The sequence below is a fragment of the Urocitellus parryii genome, chromosome 7 (assembly GCF_045843805.1).
Source record: "Urocitellus parryii isolate mUroPar1 chromosome 7, mUroPar1.hap1, whole genome shotgun sequence".
NCBI classification, from domain to species: domain Eukaryota; kingdom Metazoa; phylum Chordata; class Mammalia; order Rodentia; family Sciuridae; genus Urocitellus; species Urocitellus parryii.
Window position 1 is genome coordinate 7822888 of NC_135537.1, and position 27543 is coordinate 7850430.

Sequence of the window (27543 nt, forward strand, 5' to 3'; positions counted from 1 at the left end):
GAATGTAGAATATCTGTATTTTAGCAAGAGCTGAGATTCGCTCTGAAGGGGTATGTCGTGGCAAAACAGGACTGTCACCAGTGGAAAGTAAAATCTTCTGCCACAGTCCTCAGTCAGGTGCTTCTAACTTGATCAAACCTACACGACCTAAGCGCCGCATTTCCTGGGCCTCCTCCCTCCGCGCTGATTGGTGGGCTCTGAGTATGGGTGTGTCTCTCTAGTGAGCCAGTGTGCCCTGGGTTTCACACCTTCATCCCTGGCACGTAGTGGGGCCCTGTAACCTTTGAGGAATGAGTGAGTGAGGCTCTAGAGGTAAGTGAACCCCATGACCACAGAATTTATTTGTGAGAAGTTGTTAGTGTGAAATTCCCTCCCTGTGTTTCGGTGACTTGATATTGGGTATTTCATAGGGCCACTTACTCCTGCGTGGGTTACATACGTGTGGTGTGGAGGTTCAGTTTGATATTGTCACCCAGGACTAGTTTTCAGTCCTTTGGGGCCCAAGCCACCTGCCTCAAGGAGCTCCGAGTAGTGACTGGGCTGTGCACCTTGGACCTGAGGCTGGCTCTGTACCACTTGCCATGCCGTGGCTCATGCTGGCACCCCACTTCTTTCAGAGGGTCCTGATTGCTTTGAAGGTGCCTCCATCTGAACACAGACTCCAAGGCCTGGGCTCTTTCGAATTCATATGACCTGACCTCTCTCCCACTCCCCAGCCTCTGCCAGGAGTTCTTTAAACCACAGCTCTCTTTAAGTTTGCTGTGTGTGTTTGGGCTTCATCTCCAGGAAGAAACTGATATTTTGAAATTGAAGTAAATGGGTTCCAAGAGTCCACCCTTTTCCCAACTCCTTCCAATGCTTCATGTGTCCTTCTGGCAGTCTTCAAAGGCATCACAAAAGAGGGGTCCTTATAAGCTCCAAGATAAATTGCTTTCAGACTATCAGGGATTAAAAGAAGAAAATCAAATAGCAAGGGCCCCAGGAGGTCAGTGTGAACTCCTTCAAAGCCCTTCTGAACACTTCCATGCGCCCTGATAATGAGGGTGCTCAGGGGCCACTAGGGTGGTGGGGCCTCCCCAGGATGGTGCAGGGAGGCTCAGTGCATCTTTCCAGCATGGCACTGTGAGCGCAAGGTCGAGGGCAGTGTAGGACAGGGACAGGAGTACACCGAGAAGCAATAAGTTGATTGACGTAGCCCTGTGTTGCAGGAGGATCTGTGGTTGGCCAGAGAGCTCAGGGTGGGTCCTCGGGAATTGCCTGGACTCAGACGTGTGGGCTTGGCAGGCATTTCTGGGTCCCAGGTGTTTGGTGGGAAATGTGTTCAGACTGTTCTGAGAGACTTTTATTTTGTTTCTTAATTCAACATCCCCTTTCCTATGTGTGCTCTGGGGAACACCAGTCTCAGGAGATATTGTGCAATAGCACAGAGACCCAGTCCACAGAGGAGTTTGGGGGTACTCATTTAGATACCCCTCTCAGAGAGATTTCTGGGTACATTAGCCCAGAATAAGGTCAGCATCTTGTGCCAAGTTGCAGGATGACATGCAGAAGTGTAGTATGTGAGCCGAGATGGATGAATACCCCACTTGCTCTGTATGGTCTTGACATCCTTGGCACTCCATGAGTGAGACACTGTTTTTATTGCCATTTAATAGAGGATGAAACGGAGGCACTGGAAAGACAAATCCCTTGCAAGTTCCCAGCTCTTAAGGGGGAATCTCGGGGGCTCTGAGACCTGAGTCTGTGCCTCTGATCATAGCCTCACAAGAGCGCTCTGGAGGCCAGAGGCCTGGTTTGGATTTCCATCCCTGCCCTTTGTGGTGGCATGACCTTGGCACGTTCTTGTGTGTGTGGTGTGGTGTGGTGCTGGTGGTATGTGGGTGTGGCATGGGCTGTGGGCATGCCTCCCTTCACTGAGGCAGGGATGCACTTACCGGGTGCTGAGTTCCCAGGTGGGAATTCTGCCGCCAGCCCTCATGTGAGCATGGACCGTTCCCGGGTCCAGAGTGTCTCTTTAACCAAGGGCTTCTGTGAGTCTTGCTTTCGGGTTTCCTTCATCTGCATGCAGAGGTCCTTCCCACCGGGCTTTGGCTGCCCGGAAGACATGGGCTTGGGAGGTATGTCAGAGGAGCCCACACTGGGTGGCTTACACAGCAGGCCTCTGTGGTCTCAGACTGAAAGTCCTGGGTCAGCATGTCAGCCGGTCGCTTCCTTCTGAGGACTGTGAGGGAGCATCTGCCTAGGACTCTGTCCTGGCCTCAATGTCCTTGGCCTGTGGGTGCCTCAACCTGAAATTCTCCCTGAATTTGTATATAACCTTTTTCTTTTTATAAGGATACTAGTCATGTTGGATTACGGCCCACTCTGGCAACCTCATTTTACCTGGGTCCCTTCTGTAGGGACCTTTTTTCCCAAGAAGGTCACGTTCTATTGGAGGTCAGGACTCCATTCCAGTAATTTTGTGGGGACCTCAGTTCAACTCATAACACCGATTCTTCTGGGGAAAACTGATGTGAAGTAGCTCTCAAGTGAGCTCTGGGATGCAGGGAGATGAGCAAAGTGTATGGTGGGGTCCTCCTGAGAGCTGCTCCTGGTGTTGGGTGTGGAACACTGGTGATCACGGTTGACCAAGCTGCCACTGGTGCAGAGTGAACTCGTTTCCTGCAGCCTTGGGGGGACATGGTCTTGGAGTGGCAAGAGGCCTCCTGTGGGGACACCTGGACACTCCTATTCTAACACCCGACCCTTCTCTCAGACTTTGGCCTCAACTTCTCCATCTATAACATGAACATGAGCAGCTCTTTCCTTTTGTGGTTGCTGTGAATCTCAGTATAGTGACTCACAGGAACCCTTGCAGAGCACACAGTGATCCCTGGGAGTGCAGTCTGCTGCTGGGTTGTGGAGTAGCACTGGTCCAGGTGTCAGGACTGTGGCTTGACCACAGCCCCAGGACTGTGGCTTCTAAGCCCCTTCCTGAGACAGAGCTGATTCCCGGCCCCTCCACTGAGCTCTCTGGGCTGTGCAGGGCCCAGTGGAGGCAGTTAAGCTCTTGGAAGTGTGCACCATGTGTCTAGTTTTGACAAGACTGCCGTTGCTGATGGTGGAGGTGGTGGTCATGGTGGTAGTGACGATGATGATGGTGGTGGTGATGGTGGAAGTTACTTTTCTACAGATGGCCAATTGATTGTGTTCTCTTTCTATTAAGGACAAAAGGAGTTATTCTTGTCCTGTGTGTGAAAAGTCTTTTTCAGAAGATCGATTGATAAAGTCACACATCAAGACCAACCATCCTGGTAAGGTTATGGATTTTGGAGTGGAAGGTTAATTTTAAAATGCTTATGTTTATTTTAAAACTCAGCATTTTACATTAACTGTGCTATCTGGGAATGAAGAGGGATGAAGACATGCGAAATTCGAGGGAAACAATCATTCGTATTTAAAGCTGGGATAGCTGTATAGCTGTTTCATTTCTCATCTGGTCTTTAGCTCTGCCTTCTTCCACCCCTGGTGGTTTCAGTGACCCCGCTCCCCTTCAGTGTGAACCCAGATGCCTTTCCAGGGTCTCCTCAGCTTCAGCTCTGACCTAGATCCTTCCTTATGCCTGGCCCTTGTCCTAAGTTGGTGTTATCCAAAGTGGTGGTGTATAGTGGCATTGGCCCCACCAGGCTGAGAGGCTTCCCTGACTTGGAGTGACAGTGTGGACTTCTCACCCCATACTGCTCAGACATGTGACCCATGACTACCTGCGCATCCACATGAGGAAGCTACCCTCTCTTGCCTGGTTAATTCCTGTTCATTGTCCTCCTTCAAAGCCCTATCCTCTGGGAGGCTCTTGTGGCCACTCCTCCTGCTGACACTGTGGTGTGCTGGCCACTTGTACTCTCCCTGTGCCCCACAGGATCCTTGAGGTGGGGCTTCCCCCTACACATGCAGGGCCAGGGAGAGCAACGCCAGCCCTCTGCACTGTGTGAATGTGTGACAGTCAGGACATGTGGCTCTCTGCGTCCTTGCCTCTTTCCACTTTTCCCATCTGCCCTGGCATAAAGGAACTAACTCGCTGATTGTGAATGACAAGACATGGAGGCAGATAAATAAGGGAAGGGCAGTAAACACCCCTGTTTCTCTGGGAATGGACTGCCTGAGCCCTCATCAGTGTCACAGCACGTGGGCCACCTGATGCTGTGAAGGCCCAGTTCTGTCCTTCACCTGGTTACCTGTGTCTTAAGTGACCAGTGGCCCAATGTGAGCCAAAGGTAGTCATGTAAAATTTCCAGCCTTTGAAGAGAGGTGAAACATTCTTTCTTCATTATTTTAAACTTTATTATGGAAAACCTCAAATTCGAAAGTACACTGAAAAAGTTAAGGACCCCACGTATCCATGACTCAGCTTCCACAAGCGTCTGCACTTTGCAGATTTTCTGTTAGTGTATCTACCTTATAAACTTTTTTTAAGAATATGATATCATACCATTTCTCCATGAAAACTTTACAAATCATATCATACTAAGTCAGAGTTTTCTCAACCTAACCACCATTCACCATGAGAAGCAAAATTAACAGTGAGTCCTTCTTTCTACTTGTATTTGCTCATCTAATCTTAAGTGGCAGGCATTTTTGTTTAGTGATTATGTCACTTGCCTGTGGCCCCCCAGCCTTCCCACCCCGACCTTTTCTCCATGCTATTGATTTCTGAGAGAAACTGAGTTTCTTTTGTAGAGACTGTGTTATGTTCTGCATTCATCTGATTATTGCTTTGGATTTTTTCTTCACTTCTCGTGTTTTATGGTCAACAGATGTTGTATCTGAAGCTTTATCAGATTCTGATTTAGCTTTTTAGACAAAAATGCTATCTCACGACACCATGAGGCATGTCCTGACTTGCGCCTGCAGGGATAGGTGCTGCTACCCTGGGCCGAGGGCCTTCGTCTCCCTGACTGCTGTCTACTTCTGTTTCAGAGGTCTCCATGAACACCATTTCCGAGGTTCTTGGGAGGAGGGTCCAGCTGAAGGGGCTCATTGGAAAGAGAGCTATGAAGTGCCCGTATTGTGATTTCTACTTCATGAAGAACGGCTCAGACCTTCAGCGTCATATTTGGGCTCATGAAGGTAAACAATTGTCTTTCCATATGGAGCAGCCATTCAGTTTTGTGCTTCCATGCTTCACTCTGGGAGTCAATGGGGAGGAAGCCCTGTCCTCGCGTCCCTACGGTTGGGCTTTCTTTAGCTTAGAGAGCTGTGTCCACCAGCCAGCTGAGATCATTGATGGCATCATTACCTGATCAGCTGCATTTGCAGTGAGCAGAGGTTGCACTTCTTCCTAGCTCTGGGTCAGTTGTACTGAGCTAAATTGCCATGCCTCCCCTGCCAGAAAGCAGGTGCCAGATGCAAGACACTGCCTTATTCACAGCAGTGGCTTGGTGCCTGCCATGGTGCATTGCCTTATCGGGCATGAAGAACTGTTATGTTGTTACAAGTGAACGGAACAGAGGCAGCGATGGCTGCAGGCATGTGGATTGCTGCCAGTCATGTCATGGGGAGAGCTTCTGAAGGTGGGAGTGCCAAGTGGAGATGAAGTCATGCAGAGAGGATGTGGGCTCTGCTTGGGGCTTGTCTGTGGGAAGCACCTGGAGCCGAGCCACTCTCTGGGATTAGAGGAAGTTGGAGGTTGAGGTTCTATTAGAGACTAAGGATAAGGCAGGACAAGGGCCAGGAGGAGAACCTCTAGACTTTAGCAGTAGCCCCTTGCCTACCTGTTAGGAGCCTGACATGTGGCAGGGGAGAACAAGACTAAAGAGGGGCTGAAGGATGAGGTATTTTCTGCAGTTGGGATAAAAATGACCTATTGTAAACTCTGGGGGGAACTGTTAGGAAGGGAGGGGCCAACAGACCAGGAAAGAGAAGCATAGCTGGTGGTGTAGGAGCCAGGAGGAGACAGAGGCTTGGAGACCAGATGCCAAGGCTGGGAGGTGCTTTTTCATTTATTGGCATTTACTGATGCTTGTGGGCTGCCAGACAGTGTGCTCAGTGTTTTGCTCACACTATTGGACTCAGTACTTGCAGTAACCTTAGAGACAGGTACTGTGGGAATATAAACCACCAGGGATTTGGAGCAATGAGGTCTTGGTGTAAAACCTTCAGTAGAGGCTTCCTGCATTGGAGCTGGAGACCTGGGATGCTACTGCACCCCCATGGGATGTGCTTTGATGTGTATTTACCATTTGGGAGAAATCTAATATTTTAAGCAACTTTAGAATTCTGATAAAGTTTCAGAAAACCAAGGACTTCTGCTTTTCATTGGAAAGTCCTGATATTATTTTTTTTTGCTAGTCTGACTATTTCTATAGTGATGAAATCATGTAGGAAAAAAGCATATTTGTGCACACTGCAGTACTTGATTCCATGGAGTTGATCCCTACATGATAATTATTCATTCTCTCTGTTCCCTCTCAAAATGAAACACAAAATAAGGAAAATAGAAATAATAACCAAGTAAATAAAAGAGGAAAACATTGAAAATACCAAGAAAAATGAAGAAAACATGGAAAGTAGCTGTAGTAATTAACTATGTGTAGCCATGTTTTTATACACATACCATTTATTGTTCGTTGGATCTGTTTTTGTTCAGGGTTTCATTGTGGTTGAGTGATGCACTGGGACTATCCCCACAGCTGTTCTAAACACTGGCTCCTGCGGGTAAGAGCAAAGGAGCATGGAGGGGGCAGAATCTGGTCCCTTCCAGTGGGGCTACCTCATGGAGAAGCTAGAGGTCTTCATAGCTAGGCTGGCCACTTCAGCTGCACCTCTTCCTTGACCACACGTGACATGAGGGTGTAGAGGTACATAGCCATCCAGGCACAGCCGGGCACTGGGAGGGTGAAGAGTCTCTGAGCAGCAGTGTGGCTCTCCTCACTCCTCTCAAGATGAAGAACAGAAGTTAGGACTTTGTCTTCTTAGGACTGTGAGAGAGCCTCTCTCTGCATTCCTGAGCTCTTTAACCTTTTAGAAGAACATTTGGTTAAATAGTACCTGAATATAATTCAACTCTTCTCACATTTATGAAGTGTATTCCTCTTGTGTGGACTTCTCCTTGGTGATGATACTGCTGATCTGTCCTTAGCTGCGACTGGTGTTTGAGAGCCTGGTCAGGGTACTGGATCAGCATGTGATCCAGAAAGGCTGCTCACCAGGCTGGGACCAGACTGCAGCCTGTTCTCATGCAGGTGTATTAGAAGTGAACTGCCCAGAACACAGGCCAGCAGCCAGATGTTCCTTGGGAGGTGGTTGATGGTCTTATCACTTACAAACATGATGTCCATAATCTAAGCATTAGTTTAAGGTCATGAAGCTTATTATGGTTATGGTTAGATTATTACTGTTATCTCCAGAACTCCAGCCCCATGATGGGCTTTGGTGGACTGTGAAGTATGCTAGTCCCATAAGTGTCTATGCCCCTGGACACATCCCACAGCCTCTTTAAAGCCTCCATTTTCTCAACTCCAAAGTCATAGATGTTATGGACAATGGGTGAAAATGTCTGGCCTGCCAAGCATTACCCTGTGTTTAGGGCTAGGGAACCCTCTATCCCTCACCCTCATAAAATATTACCTGTGCTATAATGGCCTGTTTACTTGTCTGCATCTCCCACTGGACAGCTGGGGCAGGGACCAAGCCTTCTCAGTTTCAAGATTAGCCCTCAGAGGTTAGTGTAAAAGTAGGTCCCCTGTAGATGTTTGTTGAATGAAGGAATAGTTTGATGCCAGGTGCTCCTACAGTTTGAGTCATTGGCCCCAAAATGGTGTTATAAAGCTGTTAATCCTATGAATTAATGTATGTTTTCACATTCGATTTTGAGTGCCCAATCACATTGATTTTTGCAAAGGCCCTTGGGGTCCTTGATTTTGTTCATTTTAACTCAGTTCAATTGAATTTAATGATTGTCTGCTCTGTAAGTTGCTCAGAGTTTCTGTCCCCTGGGATTTCCCAGACTACGGGGCAATGCAGATGTGAATAGCTTTCAGTATTGTGCTGTGAACATTCTAGCAGTAGGGTTATAGGATTTGGGAACCCTGACAGGTGGGAAATCTATGTGAGAAGGTCAGAGAAGGCAGCAACGGGGAGGCAACTTGGCTGCCCAGCAGGAAAGAGCATCCTTATGTGAGGGACAGGTTGGGAAGAGCCTGGCACTGAGAGTATGGAGCGTGTTCAGGAGGAGCAAGTGTGCCTCCTTGTTCAGATGGACACTGTCAATATAAATCTGTTGCTTTGGATTCATACACACACACATGCAAGTGTGTATGTGAAAATGATATATACTTTTTTCTCCTGGTAGGTGTGAAGCCCTTCAAATGTTCTTTGTGTGAGTATGCAACTCGTAGCAAGAGCAACCTCAAGGCTCACATGAATCGTCACAGCACTGAGAAGACCCACCTGTGTGACATGTGTGGCAAGAAATTCAAATCCAAAGGAACACTGAAGAGCCACAAGCTACTTCACACTGCTGATGGTGAGCCAGCGACCCCAGTGGGGCTCTGTAGATCTGTGGCTTGAGACTGACCTGCCAAGCCCAGCAGAGGCTGTGGTGTCCCTGGGGCAGGTGCACGGGGGCGGGGGAACAGAGGTGGTTTTAGAGAGTGGATCTTCCCAAGGTGCACTAAGGTCCTGGCCTGTCTTTCTTTGTCCCCTGCCTGAGCTGGAACAATCCTGACTTCCAGAAGGTGCAGGATAAACACTCTGGGATGCAGGTGTGTCCGAGATGTGGGGGAGAGAGCTTCCTGGAGTGAGGCATCCTCAGAAGGCCTTGAGGTTCAGAGAGTTTCTGCCTTCCTTAGCCACCATTCCACCTGGAGATTGGGGACCCAAAGAGGCAACTCTGATTGGCCCTGGCTTGATTTTTCAAGCTTGTGCCCTTTTCATCCAAGCCACATTAGGGCTCCTGTGTTCAGTTTAGAATGAGGCTCAACCTAAAGACTTGACTTTGTGAAATATACCAAATGGATTCTTGGTTTCATTCACTCCTTGAGAACCACTGGCTGATTATGCATGTGCCAATCCTGATGGTAGATTCTCAGGATGCTAGTCTGTAGGCACCATCTTCCCTGTCTACATAAGAAGACACCTTGCCTGTATTCTTGCAGCAAACTCCTCCCAGCTCTCCCACTTCTGCCCCAGGGTCCTCTGTCGGGATAGGCCAGTAATTGTGCTGATTTGCTTTCATTCTAAGTCAAAGCCCAAATCCGCTCCAAGACCCAGCTCTTGCCTTCAGGGAGGCTGAGATGTGGTGGGTTGGGGGCTGGCGGGGAGGCCACAGTGAGGATGAGTACTAGAATGTGGGAGGGCCTCTGGAGCCCTGGGGACCAGGGTAAGAATCTAGGAGGGTGGAGAGGCCCAGCACTGAAATGTGTCCCCTGGCATGGGCTGGACCCAGGAAAGGAGATTTGTTCTAAGAAAAAGGTAGCTAAACCACAAAAGGCTTTAAATAACTGTAATTTTTACTTAGAAACCCCAGCTATATAAGGGACTTGTGAATACTCTAGATCTATAGATTTTACTTATAAAATTTTCCATAATTATATACAAAAAATAGAGTTTCCTGTGAAGGTAAAATTTCTCAGCAGTGATCGTTAACTTCAGAACTCAGGGGATAGTATAGCTGTTAGGTCGTGCCTTGTGTGCATGTTCTGAACATCAGTCCTGTAGTGTGTGCACTGATTGGATCCTTGGCAGGAATTGGGTTGAGCTTGAGGGACTAAGGAGAGAGGCTGTGGGTTGACTGGGATTCCGAGAAGTGATTGGTCAAGGGCTTGGTGAAGAGAGAAAACTTGTACAGTCCTATCTGCATACAGTCATCCATAATCAAAATAAAAACTATGAGGGTTAAGCAGCCAGGTGTGATTAGTGAAGGCATCAAGGCCATCTGTTGAGTGTGAATTCTGTACCTCCTCAAGCAGTAGCCTTACTTATCTCTCCTCTCTGTCAACATCTCAGCAAGAATCATGTTTCTTGACGTGGTTGCACATTTCTTGCTGAAATCCTCAGTCATGAAGAGCAGCTGTCCCCAGAGCCGGGAGTCTGGAGTGTTCCCTGCGCTGTGGTAGCAGGGTAAGGAGGCATTCATGGGGACTGGAACGGGCACAGTGGCCTCAGGCGTGGCTGGGGATCTGGGCTGTGTGGAAAAAGGCTGTGCAATGGCCAGGGTGTCTGCTCAGGTGGGCCCTGGATCACCAGTGTTGCCTTAGAGGGAGGATGTGAGAAACCCACGTGATAAAAGAAACTTTCCTCATTGGGGGGTAATTATTAGTTTGATAATGGTCTTAAAAATCAGTAAAAAGGAGAGAGAGAGAGAGAGAGAGAGAGAGAGAGAGAGAGAGAGAGACTGAGACTCCTCTGGAGGGGAGGGGTCCAGAGCTGGTGCCTGAGGGAGTTGGGGGTTGTCTTGACCCTTTATAGATTTCTGAATTTAGACAAATTATTCTACTTTAATAAGAAGAAATTGTTTTTATATTACTTTAATTGAACCTCAATTGAAAACTTTTGTACTCTTTGTATGTATAATTATATCTAATAGTAACCTGGTTTATAGTGAAGACACATAACCAAAGCATTTGTAAGCCTTTTTCCATTTACCAATTTATGAAAACACATTTAATGTTTAAATATATTACCTTCTGGAATTTAAGAAGTCAAGAGTTGTTGATTTTATACTTAGCAGATGATGTTTTAGAACTTTAACTTTGCTAACGAACACATTTATGATTAATCCCATAGATGTTAAAACTGATTTACTAATTTTTAACAGTAAAAACTAAGATATCAGACAAGTGTAGTTAACAGTATTAGCTGTCTCTTCCCTGTTGGAGCAAAATCCTGGAGGCAATAGATATTACATTCTAGACATTTTATAGAAACTAAAACTCTTTTAATTGTTTCACCACCAAGAAAAATTTGTGAGTTAATAATTTTAAAGACATATTTACTCTCATCTGTTTACCTAATTTAAATTGAAGTTTTTTTTGAAGTCACGTGAACTGGAAGGTATTTGGTCCATTTCTCATTTAAATTTTGATTTATGAGTGATCATTTATCTATATACCAATTTTGATACCATATACATGATGTGTGGACACAAGCACATGTGTAGACACAGCAATACAATACATAGGTATGCACATATAAAAAAACATTCAGGAAACAAAGATGTTGTAGCTCTTTATAGGTAGATCTCCACAGGTTGGAGACAATGCTAATAGTAACCTATCTAATAGTAACCTGTTAGTAATCTGTTTTTAACCTGTTAGAAATTTAAATGGAGCCTCCCAGACTTTTACATTATGACTTAAATATAGGGCAGGTTTGTACAGCTGCAAATGTTAGATGTAAACTCCAATAGCCATTGTGGACACTGAAATCAAGGGTTCAAGTGGCCACTTGTCCTTGATGGCTATCAGATTTATTCTCAAAATCACCATGTCTGTGTCTGTCTTATGATTTTGTGAAAGGAGATTTTCCAATGTATTTGAGAGCTAATCCTTGAAAAATTGACCTTTGAACAGAGAGTATTAAAAACTTCTATAGTTAGATAAAATAAAACTTATCAGAAAAATATATTAACTTAGGCACACAGGATCAAATGTCAATTCACTATAAAACCAAAAGCTCAAAAATATAGAAAATTTTAAACAGGAGTTCTAAAACAATGACATGTCCATAATTACTCTATAAAGGAGCATGCAGAACCGCTTTATCAGATCAGATGGCACTTTTGGGTGAGATTAGAGTATGTCCAGTTATTTGAAGAAAGTGAGAATCCTGACATCCTCAGGTAAAGAGTCTCAGGGTAAGGAAGACTTGTATATATGGGACCATCCTATTTTGCCTCCCTGTGCTGTAGTGTTTAAAGAGCAACCTGTTTAGAAAGCAGGTGGTAGAGTGCAAGAGCAGGTAAGATGCCAGCCATTTAGGTCCCACACCAGCTTGAATTTAAAAGTGACACCTTTTTTTCTTTTTTTGAACTTTGGTTAAAAAGTAGTTTTGGATGATTGCCTCTATAGCTTACATTTCATATGCAACTCTGAGAGAATTAGGGATCTGGCACAATCTAAGAAGTAAGGAAAGCCGATGTTCTGAATTTGAGAAGCAAAACCTCATATGTAGGGCATTTTAACCATTTTTTCTTTTGTTGAATCTGTCTCTTAAGGTGTGGTGCTATAGTTTATGTTTCCTCTGGAGACCGGAGTCTGTTCCCCCAGGTGGTTTGGATGCAGAAAATTATCAGGCACTTTTTGAGCGTGTGTGGTTCAGACTGAATCCCAACCTTTCAGTATTCAGACTAGTGGTGAACCTGGCATAACTGTTGAGAATGAAGCTCCCACCTGAGTATGAGAAATAGAACCCAGGCTCCTGGACCAGAGAAGACTCCATTTTGTTAGGGTTGTCTCCCAACAAGCTTCTCACAATCAGCAACACCAGTCTATCGCCACGTGGTCTTGCCTGATTTACTGTTGCCTCATCGGTGAGAGTGAATGAGGCACTCTGGTCTGCCCTGTGACAGACCCTGCAGGATTGAGGGTTAGCAGCAAATGTCTAATGTCTTCTTGTCATCATAAACTTCCAAATGTGAGGACCCATGGGAAAATGACTTATAGTGGAGCATATTCCTCTGGTGCTGGAGAGGAGATCTGCAGAGAAATCTTTAAGATCCCTTAGCTAGTGGCCCCAGCCAGAATCTTGCAGTTGTGTCAACCCTTTGTTGTTTTTCTTTTCTTGTAGCCAAAGACAAACTGGGATTAGGGACACTGTCTACTGATGCCAGATGTGCTATGAGCCTGGATGGGACAGTGAGAAATGGCTTTGGCAGAACCCAACATGCCTAATGCAGAGAATAGGTGATTGGGGGACACCTAGGCCCTGAATTCCCTTGCCGGAGTCTTGCAGCATGTGGTCTTGCACTACCTGTATTTAATTAGCTTGGGGTACCCATTATTGTCCTCCAGAAAGAGACAGAAGGGCACACCTCAGAAAAATGTAGGGTGCGGAGGAGCTTACTTCAGTGACAATCCCAGCAGAGCCCCCAGCTAATAACAGTCTTGAAAATAAGTATCAGGTAATGTTTCCCAGATATTGGAGATAAACAACTGAGAAATGCTGAGGCAAGAGCAAAAAAGTCAGTTTTATTTAAGAAACAGAAGGCTGGGGAAGGAGAGGAGGAGAGGGCTCCTCTGACTCCTCAGAGAGGAGGGAGGCCAGAGATGGTGTCTGAGTGAGAGGGAGTGTCTTGCCCTTTATAGATTTCTGGTTTCCTTTCTTAGGCCTCCTCCTCCTCTTATCTTGCCTATATGGTGACCAGAAGGCAGCAAGACAGCTGCAGGAGTTGATCCCTCCCCTCCCCTGGAGGCTCTTAGCAACTGGGTGATGTGGAGTGTTATCTATCCATTTGCCTTTCTTTGATAATCGGCTGCCTGTTCTTTGCCCCAGTCTCAGTTTCATAACATTTATTAAATTGTGTCTTCATTAAGTTCAGTGTGCTGTGTGGTAGGGACCTCCTTTTCCATGTTTTTCTATCAATCTGACATCTTTATAGAGAAATCAGTTTTTCTAGACTTATTTTGCAGAGCTGAGATTCCTTAGGATGTAGGGTCTGGTTCTGAAATGTTGTTCTGTCTCAATGATTTTTGTTCTAGGTCATTGTTTTGTAAGATACTGCTTTAACGGGATTTTATTATACACATTTACATTACTTTATTTCATTTTCTTTTAATGTTTATCAATATTTTTTAGCTCTCTCATTTATTTATTACTTCTTTTATAAACTTGGGATTTTTCAGTCAAGTTATGAAAAATGCCTTCCTCTTCCTCTCTGGGGGAGATACTCCATTTCATCTGTGCTGAGCTTTGTATTCACCAGGAACTGTGTGTACAGAGATCCCTAGGCTGCCTGGCGGAAGCCCGTAGCCTCTAACCATATTGTCAGCCTTTTATTTAACAGTAAATGTTGCTTCAGAGCCTGTCAGGGATCATTTGGTTTTTATTGTATTTATTGTATCAGTATGATTTCGTAGGTCCTTCTGTAGAGAAGCCACAGGTGGTAAGTGGAGCTGGAGAGGCCTGGCTTTGGGTCTTTATCTGCTACTTATTGCAGGTTGACTTAGTTTAGATTGCTTCTCTGAGCCTCATTCTTCATCAAGTGAGGATAGTTTCATACCCTGTAGTTACACACCCTGTGCCAGAGGGGTCTGAAGCTCCAATGAGCAGATTGCACCCCATGCTCCCTGGGCTTTCTCCTGCTTTTTTGGCTGCCCCTGCCAGGCCCCTGTTCTGTCCTCCTGTCTGCTTCTTGGACGGCTTCAGGGCTCTGTCCCTGGTGATTTCCTTGGTGTGCTCCCATGCTCCATGCTCTCCCTCTCCACAGTCTCAGCTTTAGACTCCGTTTATGTGGAGGACTTCCAAGCTTGTATTTGCAGCCCAGGCCCCAGGCCCCAGACCTGCCACTGTAACTGCCTCTGGATATTTGTAGGCAGACATCTAAGGGGCTCCTCAAACTGGCCTGTTCAACTGGCTGCGGATCTTCCTTTCCAGACCCAGGCTTCTGTGGCCCAGGGGCTGCCAGACTTGTTAAAGAGACAGTTTCTGCAGTATCTTCTTTTCCCTTTGCTTTTGTCTTTATAAATCTTTTTAAAAACATGTAAAAGCCTTTTTTAACTTATAACTGCACAAAGCAGGAAGCAGGGTGGATTTGGCTGATCCCTGCTTACTTCTAGGTGAATCCTTTTTAGTACTCTCAGCACAACCCAGGATTCTCTTGCTTCTCAGCACCTCACAATATCCTTTTTAGTCCAAGTGGATATTAACTCTTGCTTCGTTCTTTAAAAAAAATTAAACATACACTGATTTTATCATATATTTGTCATGTACATAAAAAAGAAAAATAGGGAAGTAATTTGGTAATTTTCCTGAATTATGTTCCCACTGTTCTGAGTGATTCTGGCCATTTACCGAGTGTCTGCAGTCCCCTGTGTGGTCCTGGGCACCCTGGGCACACAGAGATGCCTGCCCTTGTCTCCAGCATGCTCTTCCAGGCTGCAGTGCCCACTCTGCAAGTCTCTTGCTGGTGCTCTCGGATCCTGCAGGAGAGCATGAAATGCTTTTCCTTCTCACTGCTTCCTCATTCTGTCCTCTTTTCCAAGGGCTTTGGGAGTTTCTGCTCCTTTCAGTTGAACCTTTTTGGGGTGGGTGCAGCAGGCTGTCCTTTGCCACATGGGCTCATGACTCACCATAACTCAGCTCTATCTGCTCTCATGAGCTTCCTTTCAGATGTTATTGCTTTGCAGGAAAACATGTGGGTCCTCCCTCAGGTGTGAATACCTGCTTCACTCATTCATGCCCTGGAGCTTTGTCTTTGACTTTGGTGGACGTGATAACCATTCATGTTTAGAACAGGTGTGTGTGTGTGTGTGTGTGTGTGTGTGTGTGTGTGTTGCTGAAGATTGAAGCCAGCACCTTCAACGTGGCAAGTGCTCTGCCATTGAGATCATTGCCAGCCCTTAAAGTAAAAATTTTGTGAAGGCATTTCAAAATGCAATCAAATTCCATGCAGATACTGACACCGGTATGTGTAACTTAATTGAGGTGACGATATGCTCATATCATCAGATCAAGTTTACACCTGCTCACACGGTGCCGGTGCCACTGGCTCTGACTGGGGGAACCAGTTGCAAACCTTTCCGACTTTAAGGCACCTTCCAGTTTCCGGATACTAAAATGTGAAAAATGTGTACGTCAGAAGTGATGAAGTAGATAGTTGAAGAGCCAGCATGACCTTGTGGGGTGGGAAACACCATCATCCTCACCTGCAGAGGGAGACACACCTACCTCCATTCTAGCAGCCACCTCCTGGCAGCTCTCTTACTTCCCCTTCCAGGGGCTGCTCTTAGCATAGGGCCAGTGACTGTGCTGAAGCAGAGGTCAAGGTCCCACTCCAGAGTTCGTCACCTTTCTTATATCTGCGCTTATTTCAGTCAAAGCCCAGATCCTCCCTAAGCCCTAGGTGGCCCTGCAGCCTGCCCACATGCCCTCTGCCCTCATCTCCTCTGCTCTGCCCAGCTCTCAGCTCACCTACATCTTACACCTCTCAGTCCCTTAAACTTTCCAGGTACGCATAGGGCATTGGCTGGGGTCCTCCCTCCTAGCTGGAGAGTTCTTCCCCCTTGTCTCAGTGGACACCCTGACCCTGCCCTTTAGGTCTTCACTGAAGAGTCCTATTCCAGGAAAGTTCTTCCCTAGGTTCTCCGTGGGTGTAGAGTCTCGGCACCCCTCAGCCCTCCACATTCCCTTGTTGGTTTTTCTACCTGGCTTTTCTGTTGCCTCAACTGTGGGAACTCTTCTGCCAACACTTCATGCTCATCCATGTTTCTTACCGTTTCTCCTAGGCCTTTCTCAGTGTACTCTTCAGTTTTCTGAGTCATGATTTTTCGGTCTTCTACTAGATTGTAAACTTGATGAGCAGGGATTTTTGACTTAATTACATTTTCTTTTTTTTTTTAAATCTCTTAGTACCTTTTTTTTTAATCTCTTAGAAGAGCACCTGGCTTATAGTACATGTTCTGTGTACTGTAAGAGTGAATAAATGGAAAAAATGTAAAATACCTTGCATAAAGTGGTTGGGATATAATAGTACTCAAAAAGTGCCAATTATTTCATCCCATTTCATTTCTCGGATAATTATGTTAAATCAAATTCTTGTGAATTAGATATTTTTAAAATATGGTTGAGGAACCCACTATTAAATGAATCTTCTTGGGCATCTTTTAATGAAGTAAAAAGGAATCGACTAATTACTTCTCCTCTACCAACTTGCAAATCTTAATTTTTCATATTTATTGGCTTATTTAAAGTGATGTATCCCTGTTTATTGCATTTCTATTTCCCAAAGGAGCTTATTACTGTACCTTAGGAAGGCCATTCTGGGTGAAGGTTTCACTTAAAAAGGTTTGCCAGGCAATATTTATTTTGAGAGAAATGGATCTGTAAAGGGCCTGATCAGATACTAACAGTGTGCAAGGATTTAATGCAAAAATCATGTTGTAACACATTTTCCCTTTTTGACTTTAAAAAGGCTTACACATGACGTAGTCTGGGGGTTCACATGTGATTCTGCCCACCCACGGCCACTGAGGGAGCTGAATTGTGCAGCGCTTGGTATCACATGATGAAACGAGAGTCCTCTAATCATGCAGTGAAAAGCTTTTGAAGCTGAGGGCTGAACCCTTTGGGTCTCCACTTCCTCCAGTCCAGCCTTTCCTCATACACTGCAGTTAAGAAGTTTCTTGTAAAATTTACTAAGAAGAGTCACCCAGGTTTTAAGCACTCTTATAATATGTAATAATTAGACAAGCGAAGAGTTGAGAAAGGAAATCAGGTCTGAGTGGAGGAAGCATATTGTTGCCTTCACATTTTCAATTCATAATAAAATATACCGTGGCTACATGTTGAAGTAGTCTAGGAAGAAAAAGTGTGGAGATTTGACCCCCTCCCTTTCCTCTCCCTTAAAAAGCCAAATTACTCTGGGGTAAAGTAGCCCCACTTATCCCGTGGCCACGTCTAAAAATCTGTCTCAAGAAGCAGGAAGCAAATGGTTCCTGAGCAACCAGCCTGCTTTGGTGAGACGGTCTCTCTGCAGCACCCTTGTCCCCATCCTTCCTCCCACTCACCTCAGCAGAGGGCTAAGGGTGGGCTGTGAGTGGGGCCACTAGATGAAACACTGTGGGTTTCTGTGGCTCGTCTCCGTGGGCTTGTGTCTTTGTGATGGTGGGGGCGGTGGGGCTGATTTCAGGGTCCCATTTTATAGGTGCCTTCTGTGTGGGTCCACTGGCACTCTCTTTGACAGTTTTTTTTTCTGACCAATTGGAAATAATTGCACCCATACTATAAAACGCACTGTGCAAGCTTGATGGGCAGATAGCTCGGGCTGATTTACAGTGAACCATCGAGTAAGACGTGGTTACCTCAGACTTGCGCGGGTGGAGGGGTCTTGGGTGCAAATGTGAGCTCATTGTCACTTTAAGTCAGCCCTGGCGCCTCCTCCTCCCTGTTCTCCTACCTGGCTCTGTGCCAAGTCTCATGCAGATCCATTCCTCCTTGTATCAAAACTGATGCATTAATCACAGAGAATTATCAGGTAGAGTCTGCAGTTGCTTGAGGTTTGGCTCCTGAAGTACAGAGACTTCTGAAACTGTATTTTTATTGCCATAGCTATTGCTGTTCTGATTCGCCATTGCACAAGTTACCACAGATGCTGGGACAATGTAGTTGTGTTTTCAAAGCGCCCATAGCAAGTTGCTCCTTGGGTCACCTCTGGGATGCTTCCTTCACACTAGGTGGTGAACCTCTGCATGCTGGGTAGAACAGTGGATTCAGGAGGCAGGCCCTGTTGGAAGGCCTCCTGCCAGCATAGCCTGGAACAGGTGCTTCCTCAGCCCTGTTGCGAATGTGTTCCTGTGACTGCTGAACAGATCACCCCAAATGCAGTGGCTTAGAACAACAAAAGTTGATCATCTCATAGCTCTGGTGGTCGCAGTCCAAAGACCAGGTGTCTGATTTGGGGTGGGGGTGATCTTCCTTCTGGAGACCCCAGGGCCATCTCTTTCTTCATCCTTTGTAGCATCTAGAGCTGTCTGTATATTTTGGCTTAGAGCCCCCCAACCCCCCCTGCCCCTGCTTCATTAGCACATCTCCTTGACCTGGACCCTCCTGCTTCCCTTTGTGATTTCAGTGGGCCTACCTGGCCAGTCTGAGATCCTCTCTCAGTTCAAGATCTTTAACTTGATTTCCATGTGAAGTAGCATGTCTGGGTTCCAGGGATTAGGGCCTGAATGTCGGTGTGCTGCTGTGGGGCATTATCTGCTTACCACCTGGGATGGGCTAGCACTAAGGGGGAGCTGGAGCCCAGCTGCCTGGCCTTGGTTCTGGAGACCAGGGTCCTCACATGCCCAGCAGCTGTAAACTGTACACGTCAAGAGGGGATGTCAGCAGCAATGAATCCATATCATCAAAGAAAGATCAAAGTTCTCCTCATTCAGATGTCTGTCTTCAGGAAGACACAATACAATAGACAATACTCAAGAATACCACTGTTGAAAAAGGGTAAATGTCAGTTTCATTTAAAAAAAAAAAAAAAGTGTAGTCAGTTTTCTGAAAACTGCTGAAAATTTACTTATGCAAAATACTACCTTTTTAAGTAATCCTGGATAAACAGTTATAGGAGGCACTCTCACTTTTATGCCTCTAGTTGTTATTACTAATAACAGTTTGAATTTATGGTAATTCTTCCTCTAAGTACTTTAGTGCCCCTTCAAGTTTGAGGTTTACATAAAGTTTGCTTTTGCAGTGATGGTTGATTTAACAGTCATTTCAAACAAGAGCCTCAATCAGAAGGGATTTTCCATCACCATCTCTTTGTTCTGATGGAATTCTAATGCCGCAAGCCAAAGGTGACCGGTGAAGATTTTTCTCCCATTCCATTCCTCCTTACTTCTGCTTAGGACTCTATTTATAAAGTAACTGAACAGCTGGGATCGGCTTCATGGAAGCTCATGGATCAGGTGAGGTTGTGTAAAAAACAAAGGAAACAACAGGTTGCCTGTTGGACCTGCAGTTGCCACAAGGTGGGGGCCACCTCAGTCCTGGAAGCAAGGAGTAATTGCCTTTATTTTCAGGAGCAGAAAATGGGGACTCAGCATGTCTGTCCCATGTGGGTACAACTCTGGAGTTCCAGGCTAATGCAGGTTCTTTTGGGTTTTGCTTCTACTTGGAGATGATCCAGATGGAGCCTGGACATAAGCGAAACAGATGCTCTGCTGGCCGCTGCCACAGTGCCCCTGTTGTGGCCAGTCCCCGACAACTCATGGCAGGATGACCTTGGTTTCCTTGGGTCTGTTGTGCCTCTCTTTATCTAACCCAGCGCAGGATATATGTATTTCCATTCCTTCTTTCTCTCTTCCTGCCTCCGAATCCCTCTCAGCCCTGTCCTCAGAGGGCAGTCTGAATAACTGTCGCCGAGTAAGACCTAAGCAAGAGGCAGGGCGCAGGATGATGGGACTCAGGATCCTGTGCTCTTTTTGCTGTCTGGAGACACTCAAATTTGGCCAGCTTCCGCTTGCCAGCCCAGGCAGTGCCTAGGAGGTCCGAGGCTGGGTATGCTCCTCAGCTTGCTGTGTACAGGACAAGGCTGAGGAGTTCACGTTAGATGAGGGAGGGGGCTGCTTCCAAAATAAAACTTGAAAGCAGAGGCTTTGCACAGATGGGTCATGTCTTTTTGAGAGAGAACAGAAGTAGAGGAGAAGCAGCCCCACATTTGAGGGGCCACACATTTTTTGAGGGAGATTGGAGCTGCTGGTGAAGGCCATATTTCAGCAGGAGGTGCAGCACCTATAGAGGACACCTGAGCCACCTGGACACTCAGAGGGACCTGACTGAAAACCACAGGCTATGTCATGCTGAGCGTATTCTTTTTCTTTCCACCTTCGACAGCAGCCTGAGTAATCTACAAACTGTCATGCAGTCCTCAGACTTTATCTTTGAACTCCACAACAAATCTTTCCTTCCTTGGATGAATTTTGGTGCCAGTCTTTGAGCACCTTCTGGGGGAAGGTGGCCTGTTGTGTTGTCATTACTTTTACCTTTTTAAAATGGAAATATCATATGGTACACAGAAGTGCTGATTTATAAGTGTACATCTCAACATAGTATGACCAATAATGACCACAGCCTAGGACAACCCGTGCAAAGTAGCGCCTGCCTTTCTGGAGGATTCTGCTCTGAGTGCTAGCACCGTCCCTGGGCCTTGCCTTTCTGTGAACTTTGCATAAACTGGCCCATGTGATGTATATTGTTTGGGGCTTGGCTTCTTCCTTTTAACATTATGTTTGTGAGATTTGTCTAAGTTGTTGTGAATTGGACTTTAACATCCTCTGGGCCTCTGGGTCAAATGACATGGATTTCACAAGCATCTGAGATGATTAATTCTGTGGTCAGAGACCGAGAAAGCTTTGTTCTCATACCAGCTTTTTCTTGACAGGGCACTCTTTCCTCAGTGAGCCTGGCTGCTTTCCACAGGAGTGCTCCTCGAGATAGGGGTGTCTCAGCTTGTGTTGTCCTCCTGACTGGCAAGACTTGGCTCAGGGTCACTTGTGATCACTTACAAAAGTTAGATTCTGCCTCACCAAATAAGACTGACCACTCCAGACAGCATTCATGGTTAGGCCAAGAAGCCGGACAGACAAAGCCCTGGGAAACAGGCCCAACCCTTGCAAGCAAGCGAGCACATGAACCTTCAAGTTCAGGAACCACTGGAGCCGTTGCCTTGAAAGACCTGTCTTATTGCCTGCGTTCAGTGCGGGTGCGCACCCTGGCCTGCCAAGATGGGTGCTCATGATCTGGAATGCTGTTCCACTAGAGCACAGACAGTAGACATAAGCACCCATCCTACTGGCAAACCTCACATGTGAGCAAGCCTTTACAATCCTTTATTCACATTCAGAGGCAATGACTATACAATCATGATGAGGGCTAAATATCATTCTTGTCGCCTGAGGTTAATACTGAAGCTAGCCTTTAGCTGTATAGTTCGTAAATCACAAGTTTAGGCTCTATACAATGTTGCTTTAAGGTAGTAGTCCATGAGTAACTTAAACCATCTCCTTACTTTTGGATAAAATGTCGTTTTCTCCCCATACCCTCATTAGTATAACTTAGAGGGCAGGGGGCTTTTTTTAATATTAACTTTTCCTTCTTTTGGATTCCTTCCTTGGGACACACTCCCAGGAGCAGGTGGATGTTCTGCTTTGGCAGTTGTAACTGTGTATTGCACCACCAATTTACTTTTCAAAAACACATTTCAGAGATCTTGAAGTTTCCCATCTAAACTTTGATTTTTAAGACCTCATGTTACTAAAAAATACTTGATTTTTTAAGTTTTCTGGGTATCTAGTCTTACCGTGTTAGAACGTGTATTTATTTGGAACTCTAAAGTCCTGCAGGTGGTATAAAGGCTGGGTGAACTCCTGTTCATCAAGCACAGTAGCCTGCGTTCATTGTGCTGTGTGGCTCTGTTCTGTCACTGGAGCTGCTTCTGATGGGTTAACTCTGATGTTATTGCCTCTTGAGGCAGCTGCTTGGTCTTGCCTTTTTCTGTCTGCTTGAGTTGTGTGTCCTGTGCTCTTGTCTTCTCTGGCTGCTTCAGCCACTGTGCTTGCTGGAGTTCTTTTGGCTGGTTGGCAGAAGCTATTTAAGGAGCTGGAGTGGCCAGGAGGCACGTGCTGTGAAGGTCCTGGTGGCCTTATGGACTCTGGGTCTTCATGTTTGTGGCATCTGATTTCCAGACCTGTCTTGCATCCTGTCAGTGCATTTCAGCTAAATATCCCTTCCTCTCAGGGGCCCCTGACCAGCTTGTCCGGGGGCACACCTCGTCCTGCTCCCTCATCCTCCACACCAGCCCGTGCCCTTGGTCATGGGTGGGGATTCTGAGTTATGTTGGCACACTTGCTGCTTCACATTTAGGTGATAAACTCCATGAGGGCGAGGGCTTTGTGCTCCTGTCCCCTCTCATTTGCCAGGGGCAGGTGTGGTCCTGGCACGCAGTGACCACTCAGCGATGCTTGCTAGGAATGAGCACAGCCATCCAGGTGGCCATCCGTACTGCCACCTTGCCCATTTTCTGCTGCTGTTTCCTCTTGACATCCTTTCTGTCTCTCTCTGCCGTCTCTCCTCACCCCTCCTGCAGACTGGCTTGTCCTCTTGTTTGGTCCACAGAGTGAAAGGACCACTGGCTCCTGACTGTGGGCTTCACCTCCGGACAGTTCCTGCGCCTGGTCAGCTTGGCTCATTTGTCTACTGTGGTCTGATATCTGTGGCTGGAGTGGCGGATGGTGGGCAGGGCCAGTGACACCCACCAACACGGTGTTGGTGGTGGGAGGGAGAACATGGAGATTCTTGATGGGGGGCGCTCCCGTAACGTTCACCAGCCTGCCTCACCCTTCGTACCTACTTCCCGGAGAAGTGCACAGTCCTTGCCCCACAGTGCCCACACCTTGTGAGGGCACCAGCCAGACCAGCCGGGGGCCATGCGCAGCCTCTGCATAGCTGTGGGCAGCACCGACCAGCAAGCAAAACAAACCTGTCATGAGCTAAAATTCCAGTGAGTGAGACGGATGATAAACATGATACAGATCAATAAAAGTGCTGTATTACAAGGGAAATAGGAAAATATCTCAAATGTAGAGAAATTGAGATATGAAGTAAAAAATGTGAAATGATTCAGTTTCAGTATAGAACTATATAGGTCAAAACTGGAAGAAATGCCTCAGTAAGGGAGGATGGGGCTGTCGTTTTCAGCAGGATGGCTCTGAGGGGATGCGGTGGGAAGGAAGGTGGCATTCCAGTGAAGACCTGGGGAGCAGAGCAGCAGACCATGGGGGACGGGGGGGGGGCGTCCTGGGCACTGGGAACAGCCAGCACAGGCCTGCGGTGGCGGTGGCGGTGGCGGTGGCGCTGAGAGCTGTGCCCAGGAGCGGAGCGGGAGCGCGTCCACCTCCAGGGCCCTCCAGCAGAGCTAGCTGAGGGCTCTGCTCTGGAGATGGGGCCTCCTCAGCCCTTGGGTAGCCTGGCTGGCTTTACAGGCATTGCCTCCTGCTGTCTCCATCTTTGAGCTTTAGGTGGCCTAATTAGAACTGAATCTTCTGATTGTCTCCAAGAATGTGAAAGGGAGTTAAAGGCACAGGGCACTGCCAAGTGGCCCTGGTGGCCACCATGGGGAGGGACTGCTGCTCCGTCCCCATACGCACCTGGCCTTCCTTCAGGGGCTGCCTTACTTTCAGGTGTCCAGGATCCATGCCTATGGCCATCCTCCTACCAGGCAGTGTTGACTCCCTGCTTTTTTCTGAGGAGATCTCTGTGTAGCAAAGAAGAATGAGCCCAGGGTCATACAGGGTGAGCTGGACAAAGCCAGACAGAGCACTTACATCCCCTGCCACTGACCCCTCAGGTGGCCCTTTTGAGTGGACAGCCATTCTGTGCAACAAGCCACTGTTGTGTGTGAGTGGCACCAGTGTGCCCGTTGCAGGTTGTTTTGGTCAGCTTTTTATTACCATGACCAGGAGCAACTTGAGGGAAAATTTAGTTTGGGCTCATGATTTTGAAGGTCTCCGTAGGCAGTCAGCTGTACTGGTCTAGGCCCAAGGTGAGGCGGCCAGGAAGCAGAGGGGTTGTGGAAAGGGGCCCAGGGAAGATGAGCCCTGCCAGGGTAGCCCCAGTGACCCACCTGCTCCAGCTCTGCCCCACTTGCCTCCAGCTACCGCCCAATTAACCTGTTCAAACAACCGTGGACTGGTGAGGTCACAGCTCTCATTATGCAATCATTTTACCTCAGAACATTTCTGCATTAATAGGAGCTTTGAGTAGGGGATACCTCACATTCAAACTGTGACACTGGTGTAAATTTTTTCTTGCCTTGGGGAAGTTGTAAGGCACCAACATTCAGCTGAAAGGACTGTGTGACTGTCAACAGGATTTTTGCAGTCGAATAGACCAAGGTTTAAATCTGGGCTCTGCCACCTACCACTTTGTGACCTGGCAAGTTGTTCAGGTTTTTGATCCTAGTTCCTTAACCATTAGCACCATTGGTGGGCAATGCTCCCTGATTCGCAGACTTGGGTGCACAGTTAGACTGTGTGTGTCATGGGCTGGCAGTGTTCACAGTGCCCAGGAGGTCAGTAGGTAGAACTAGCCAGGTACAATGTGTGAAAAGTGAGTGATTTTTAAAAATCAGTCTCTGTTTCTTTTTTATAATTATTTTCTTTTGCTGCGATGCTATGTGACTTGCATCCACAGGCATGTGACATTCATCTGTTGCCCTTTGAGGTCACTGCAGCCGTAGTAAATGCTAATTTTTCCTGTCCACTTTCCTGTATTCTCAGGAGTCTCTTGATAAGAGTGCAACCTGATAATCTCACATCACCTCTCCTTTACGACTAGTCATGAACCTGCATTCCATTATTTTAATTAGGCAGCAGCAGATCATGTCAAATGCTCTCCCTGGCCTGTTTGATCAGGGCTGTCAGGGGTTGCTGAAAACATTGGCAGTGTTGAGGCTCCTCCTCTTAGGAGCACTCTTCTTTCCTGTCTGCTGCAGAGCTTGGAGAATCGTACATCGGCCAGGCTGACTCCTGATCTCGAGCGAGGCAGCTCCATTTACGCATTTCCAGTTTCCTTTTTTAGCACTTGATCTTTTACTCTTTGATCTGAGTGTTTGATTATGAGTGACAAAATATTTATCACCTCTGAGAATGGTTCTTCCACTTTCCTCCACTCACTGTGATGGTGAAGGATCCAAACACCACTTTCCTCAGGCTGCCTGGCACAGGGATGGCGTATTTCCATGGTGATTCATGTATCAGCAGAGAAGTGTGCGTGAATGAGGTTGTACTGATGATGTGTAGAAGTGTGTGGCCTTATGTGTAAGAAAAAAAGGACACTGTATTTAAGAGAAGGTTTCAGTTGCTCTCTGATGATAACATCCTTTACATGTGCAAATTTTTCCCACGTTTTGGACGTAGAGAATCAGTAAAGTCTAATTTGTACCTGGAATGATAGTTACAATTATAGTATTGATGTTTATACCATTTGGATTTTGGAATTTCCCCCCCTGCTTTTATCAAGGGTATTTATTCATGCAAGATGCACAAACTTTCCTCTTTGTTCCTTGCCCAGTTTAGCTTAGTAAAATGCATGGATATGTCCAGTCTTGCATGCACACAAGTCCTGGGGTCACCAAGATGAGCAAAACATGGTTCCTGCCTGTGGGCAGTTTATGGCAGCCCCTGAATTGTAAGCGGGTGGTTATAGTGCTGTATAAGGAGACCTAGACTGAGGTATATAGCTGGTGTGTAGGGGCTGGGTTTTGGCCAGACAACATCTTTGCTAGAGAGATGTTGTTCAAATTGAGTTTTGAGTTAAAGTAAAGAATGGCCTGATGCTGAAAGACTGCTTCCCAGCCATGGAAAATGTCAGCAAAATCTCAGGGGTCCGAGACCGCAGAGGTAGGCATATAGTTATGAGAGGTGAAGTAGCTGTGTTAATCAAGCTCATTTACAGAGGGGACAGGCACAAGAGGAGGTCACAGAAAGAGGGGGTTAGTTCTGATTCTGGAGGACCTTCTGTGTTGTGCTCTGGAACTTGAGCTGTTCTGCATTTGGGCCTGTTGCTGGTTATGTGTGGTGGATGATGGACAGTGGATGGCTGGATGGTGGATCAATGGGAAGGTCTCACAAAGGCAAAGACACCAGCTTAGGGGCTCTTACGATTGTCTAGGAAAGGAATGAGGAGGATCCAAACCAGTGTGAAGGTATAGAAACAGAAATAGACAAGACATGTCGAGTAGTTAGGACATGAAATCAGATGCTGAAAAAAATAAATACATACAGTGAAAGTTAGGGCCATAACGATGCTGAAAAATGCCACCAGGTATCTGACTTGGTGGTCATGTGGGTGCTGAACTAGGAGGACTGGAGCTGGATGGAGCCTATCTGGTGAGGAAGATAACAAGTCTACCTCAGGACGTTTGGAGCAAGCCAGTAGAGTTGGATACTTAAGTCTCAGGTTTGGGGAAGAGATCAGAGTAGTGTAGACTTTGGCATCAAAGGATTATAAAAACCTGTGGGGCACAGTCATATGCAAGGATGCTTGCTGAATGAAAAGAATAGTTGTGCGGCTGGAACACTGGAACATCATGGTGTAAAAGAAAGTGGACAGGAACCACCTCAAAAATACTCAGAATGAATAGTCAGAGCCCCAGAGAGCTGGAGTGTCATGGGTCCAAAGAGGTTTCCAGAGCATGGACTGACAGCAGTCACACTCAGTAGAGCTGTCCTCTACAGTCAGGCCTGAAAAATCCACCACGGGCTGGGCCTCCTGGAGCTCAGTGGTTACCTTGGTGAGAATGGGGTTTGCAGCCTGCTGCTGGCAGCAGACAGTTTTGGTTGGATTCAGGGGTGCGCAGCTGGAGAGCACAGAGTTTGCAGCTGTAGACAGCCACACAGCTGGCCTGAGAGGGCAAAGAGGAGAATGCTCAGAAGAGCCAGTGTTGCTGGGAGCCATGCTGCAGGGAGATAGCTGTGTTCCCAGGATGCTTGCGCCTTGGGAAGCTGATGGTGAACGGTTTATTGCTATGGGAAGTAGGACATATTTCTGTTTGGTTGCATGCATTTTATTGTTGCAAATGGAGATTTTATTTACACTAATCAGGAACAAATAATTTAGTATGCCCTGTATATATCCATTAATTTGTTTTACATGTTGGCCTGTTCATCCCATTATTGAATATTTAAATATCGCTGAAACATTAATCTTCCCGAGAGAGCGGTGCTTTATACTCTCTGTAGTCTTCTTTCTAGCATTCCCCCAACAACGCTGTTTACACTCCTAGCAGCTTTAGCAGTTCTGTGACACAAAGCTTGCTGCTTGAAGAATGTCATTCTGCAGCTTCCTCTGATTCTCAGG

The 27543-nt window shown here is 46.5% G+C and overlaps 1 protein-coding gene across 4 annotated transcripts in view; it reads left to right on the forward strand.

The window, feature by feature from the left end:
- Window positions 1-27543, forward strand: part of Zfat (zinc finger and AT-hook domain containing) — a 206253-nt gene that overhangs the window by 105647 nt on the left and 73063 nt on the right. For all 4 annotated transcript variants that reach the window (XM_026407368.2, XM_077800861.1, XM_026407367.2 and 1 more), the window contains 3 exons: window positions 3206-3293; window positions 4957-5106; window positions 8330-8503. In XM_026407368.2, the coding sequence (XP_026263153.2) occupies window positions 3206-3293; window positions 4957-5106; window positions 8330-8503 (412 nt within the window). The remainder of the gene's footprint in view (window positions 1-3205; window positions 3294-4956; window positions 5107-8329; window positions 8504-27543) is intronic.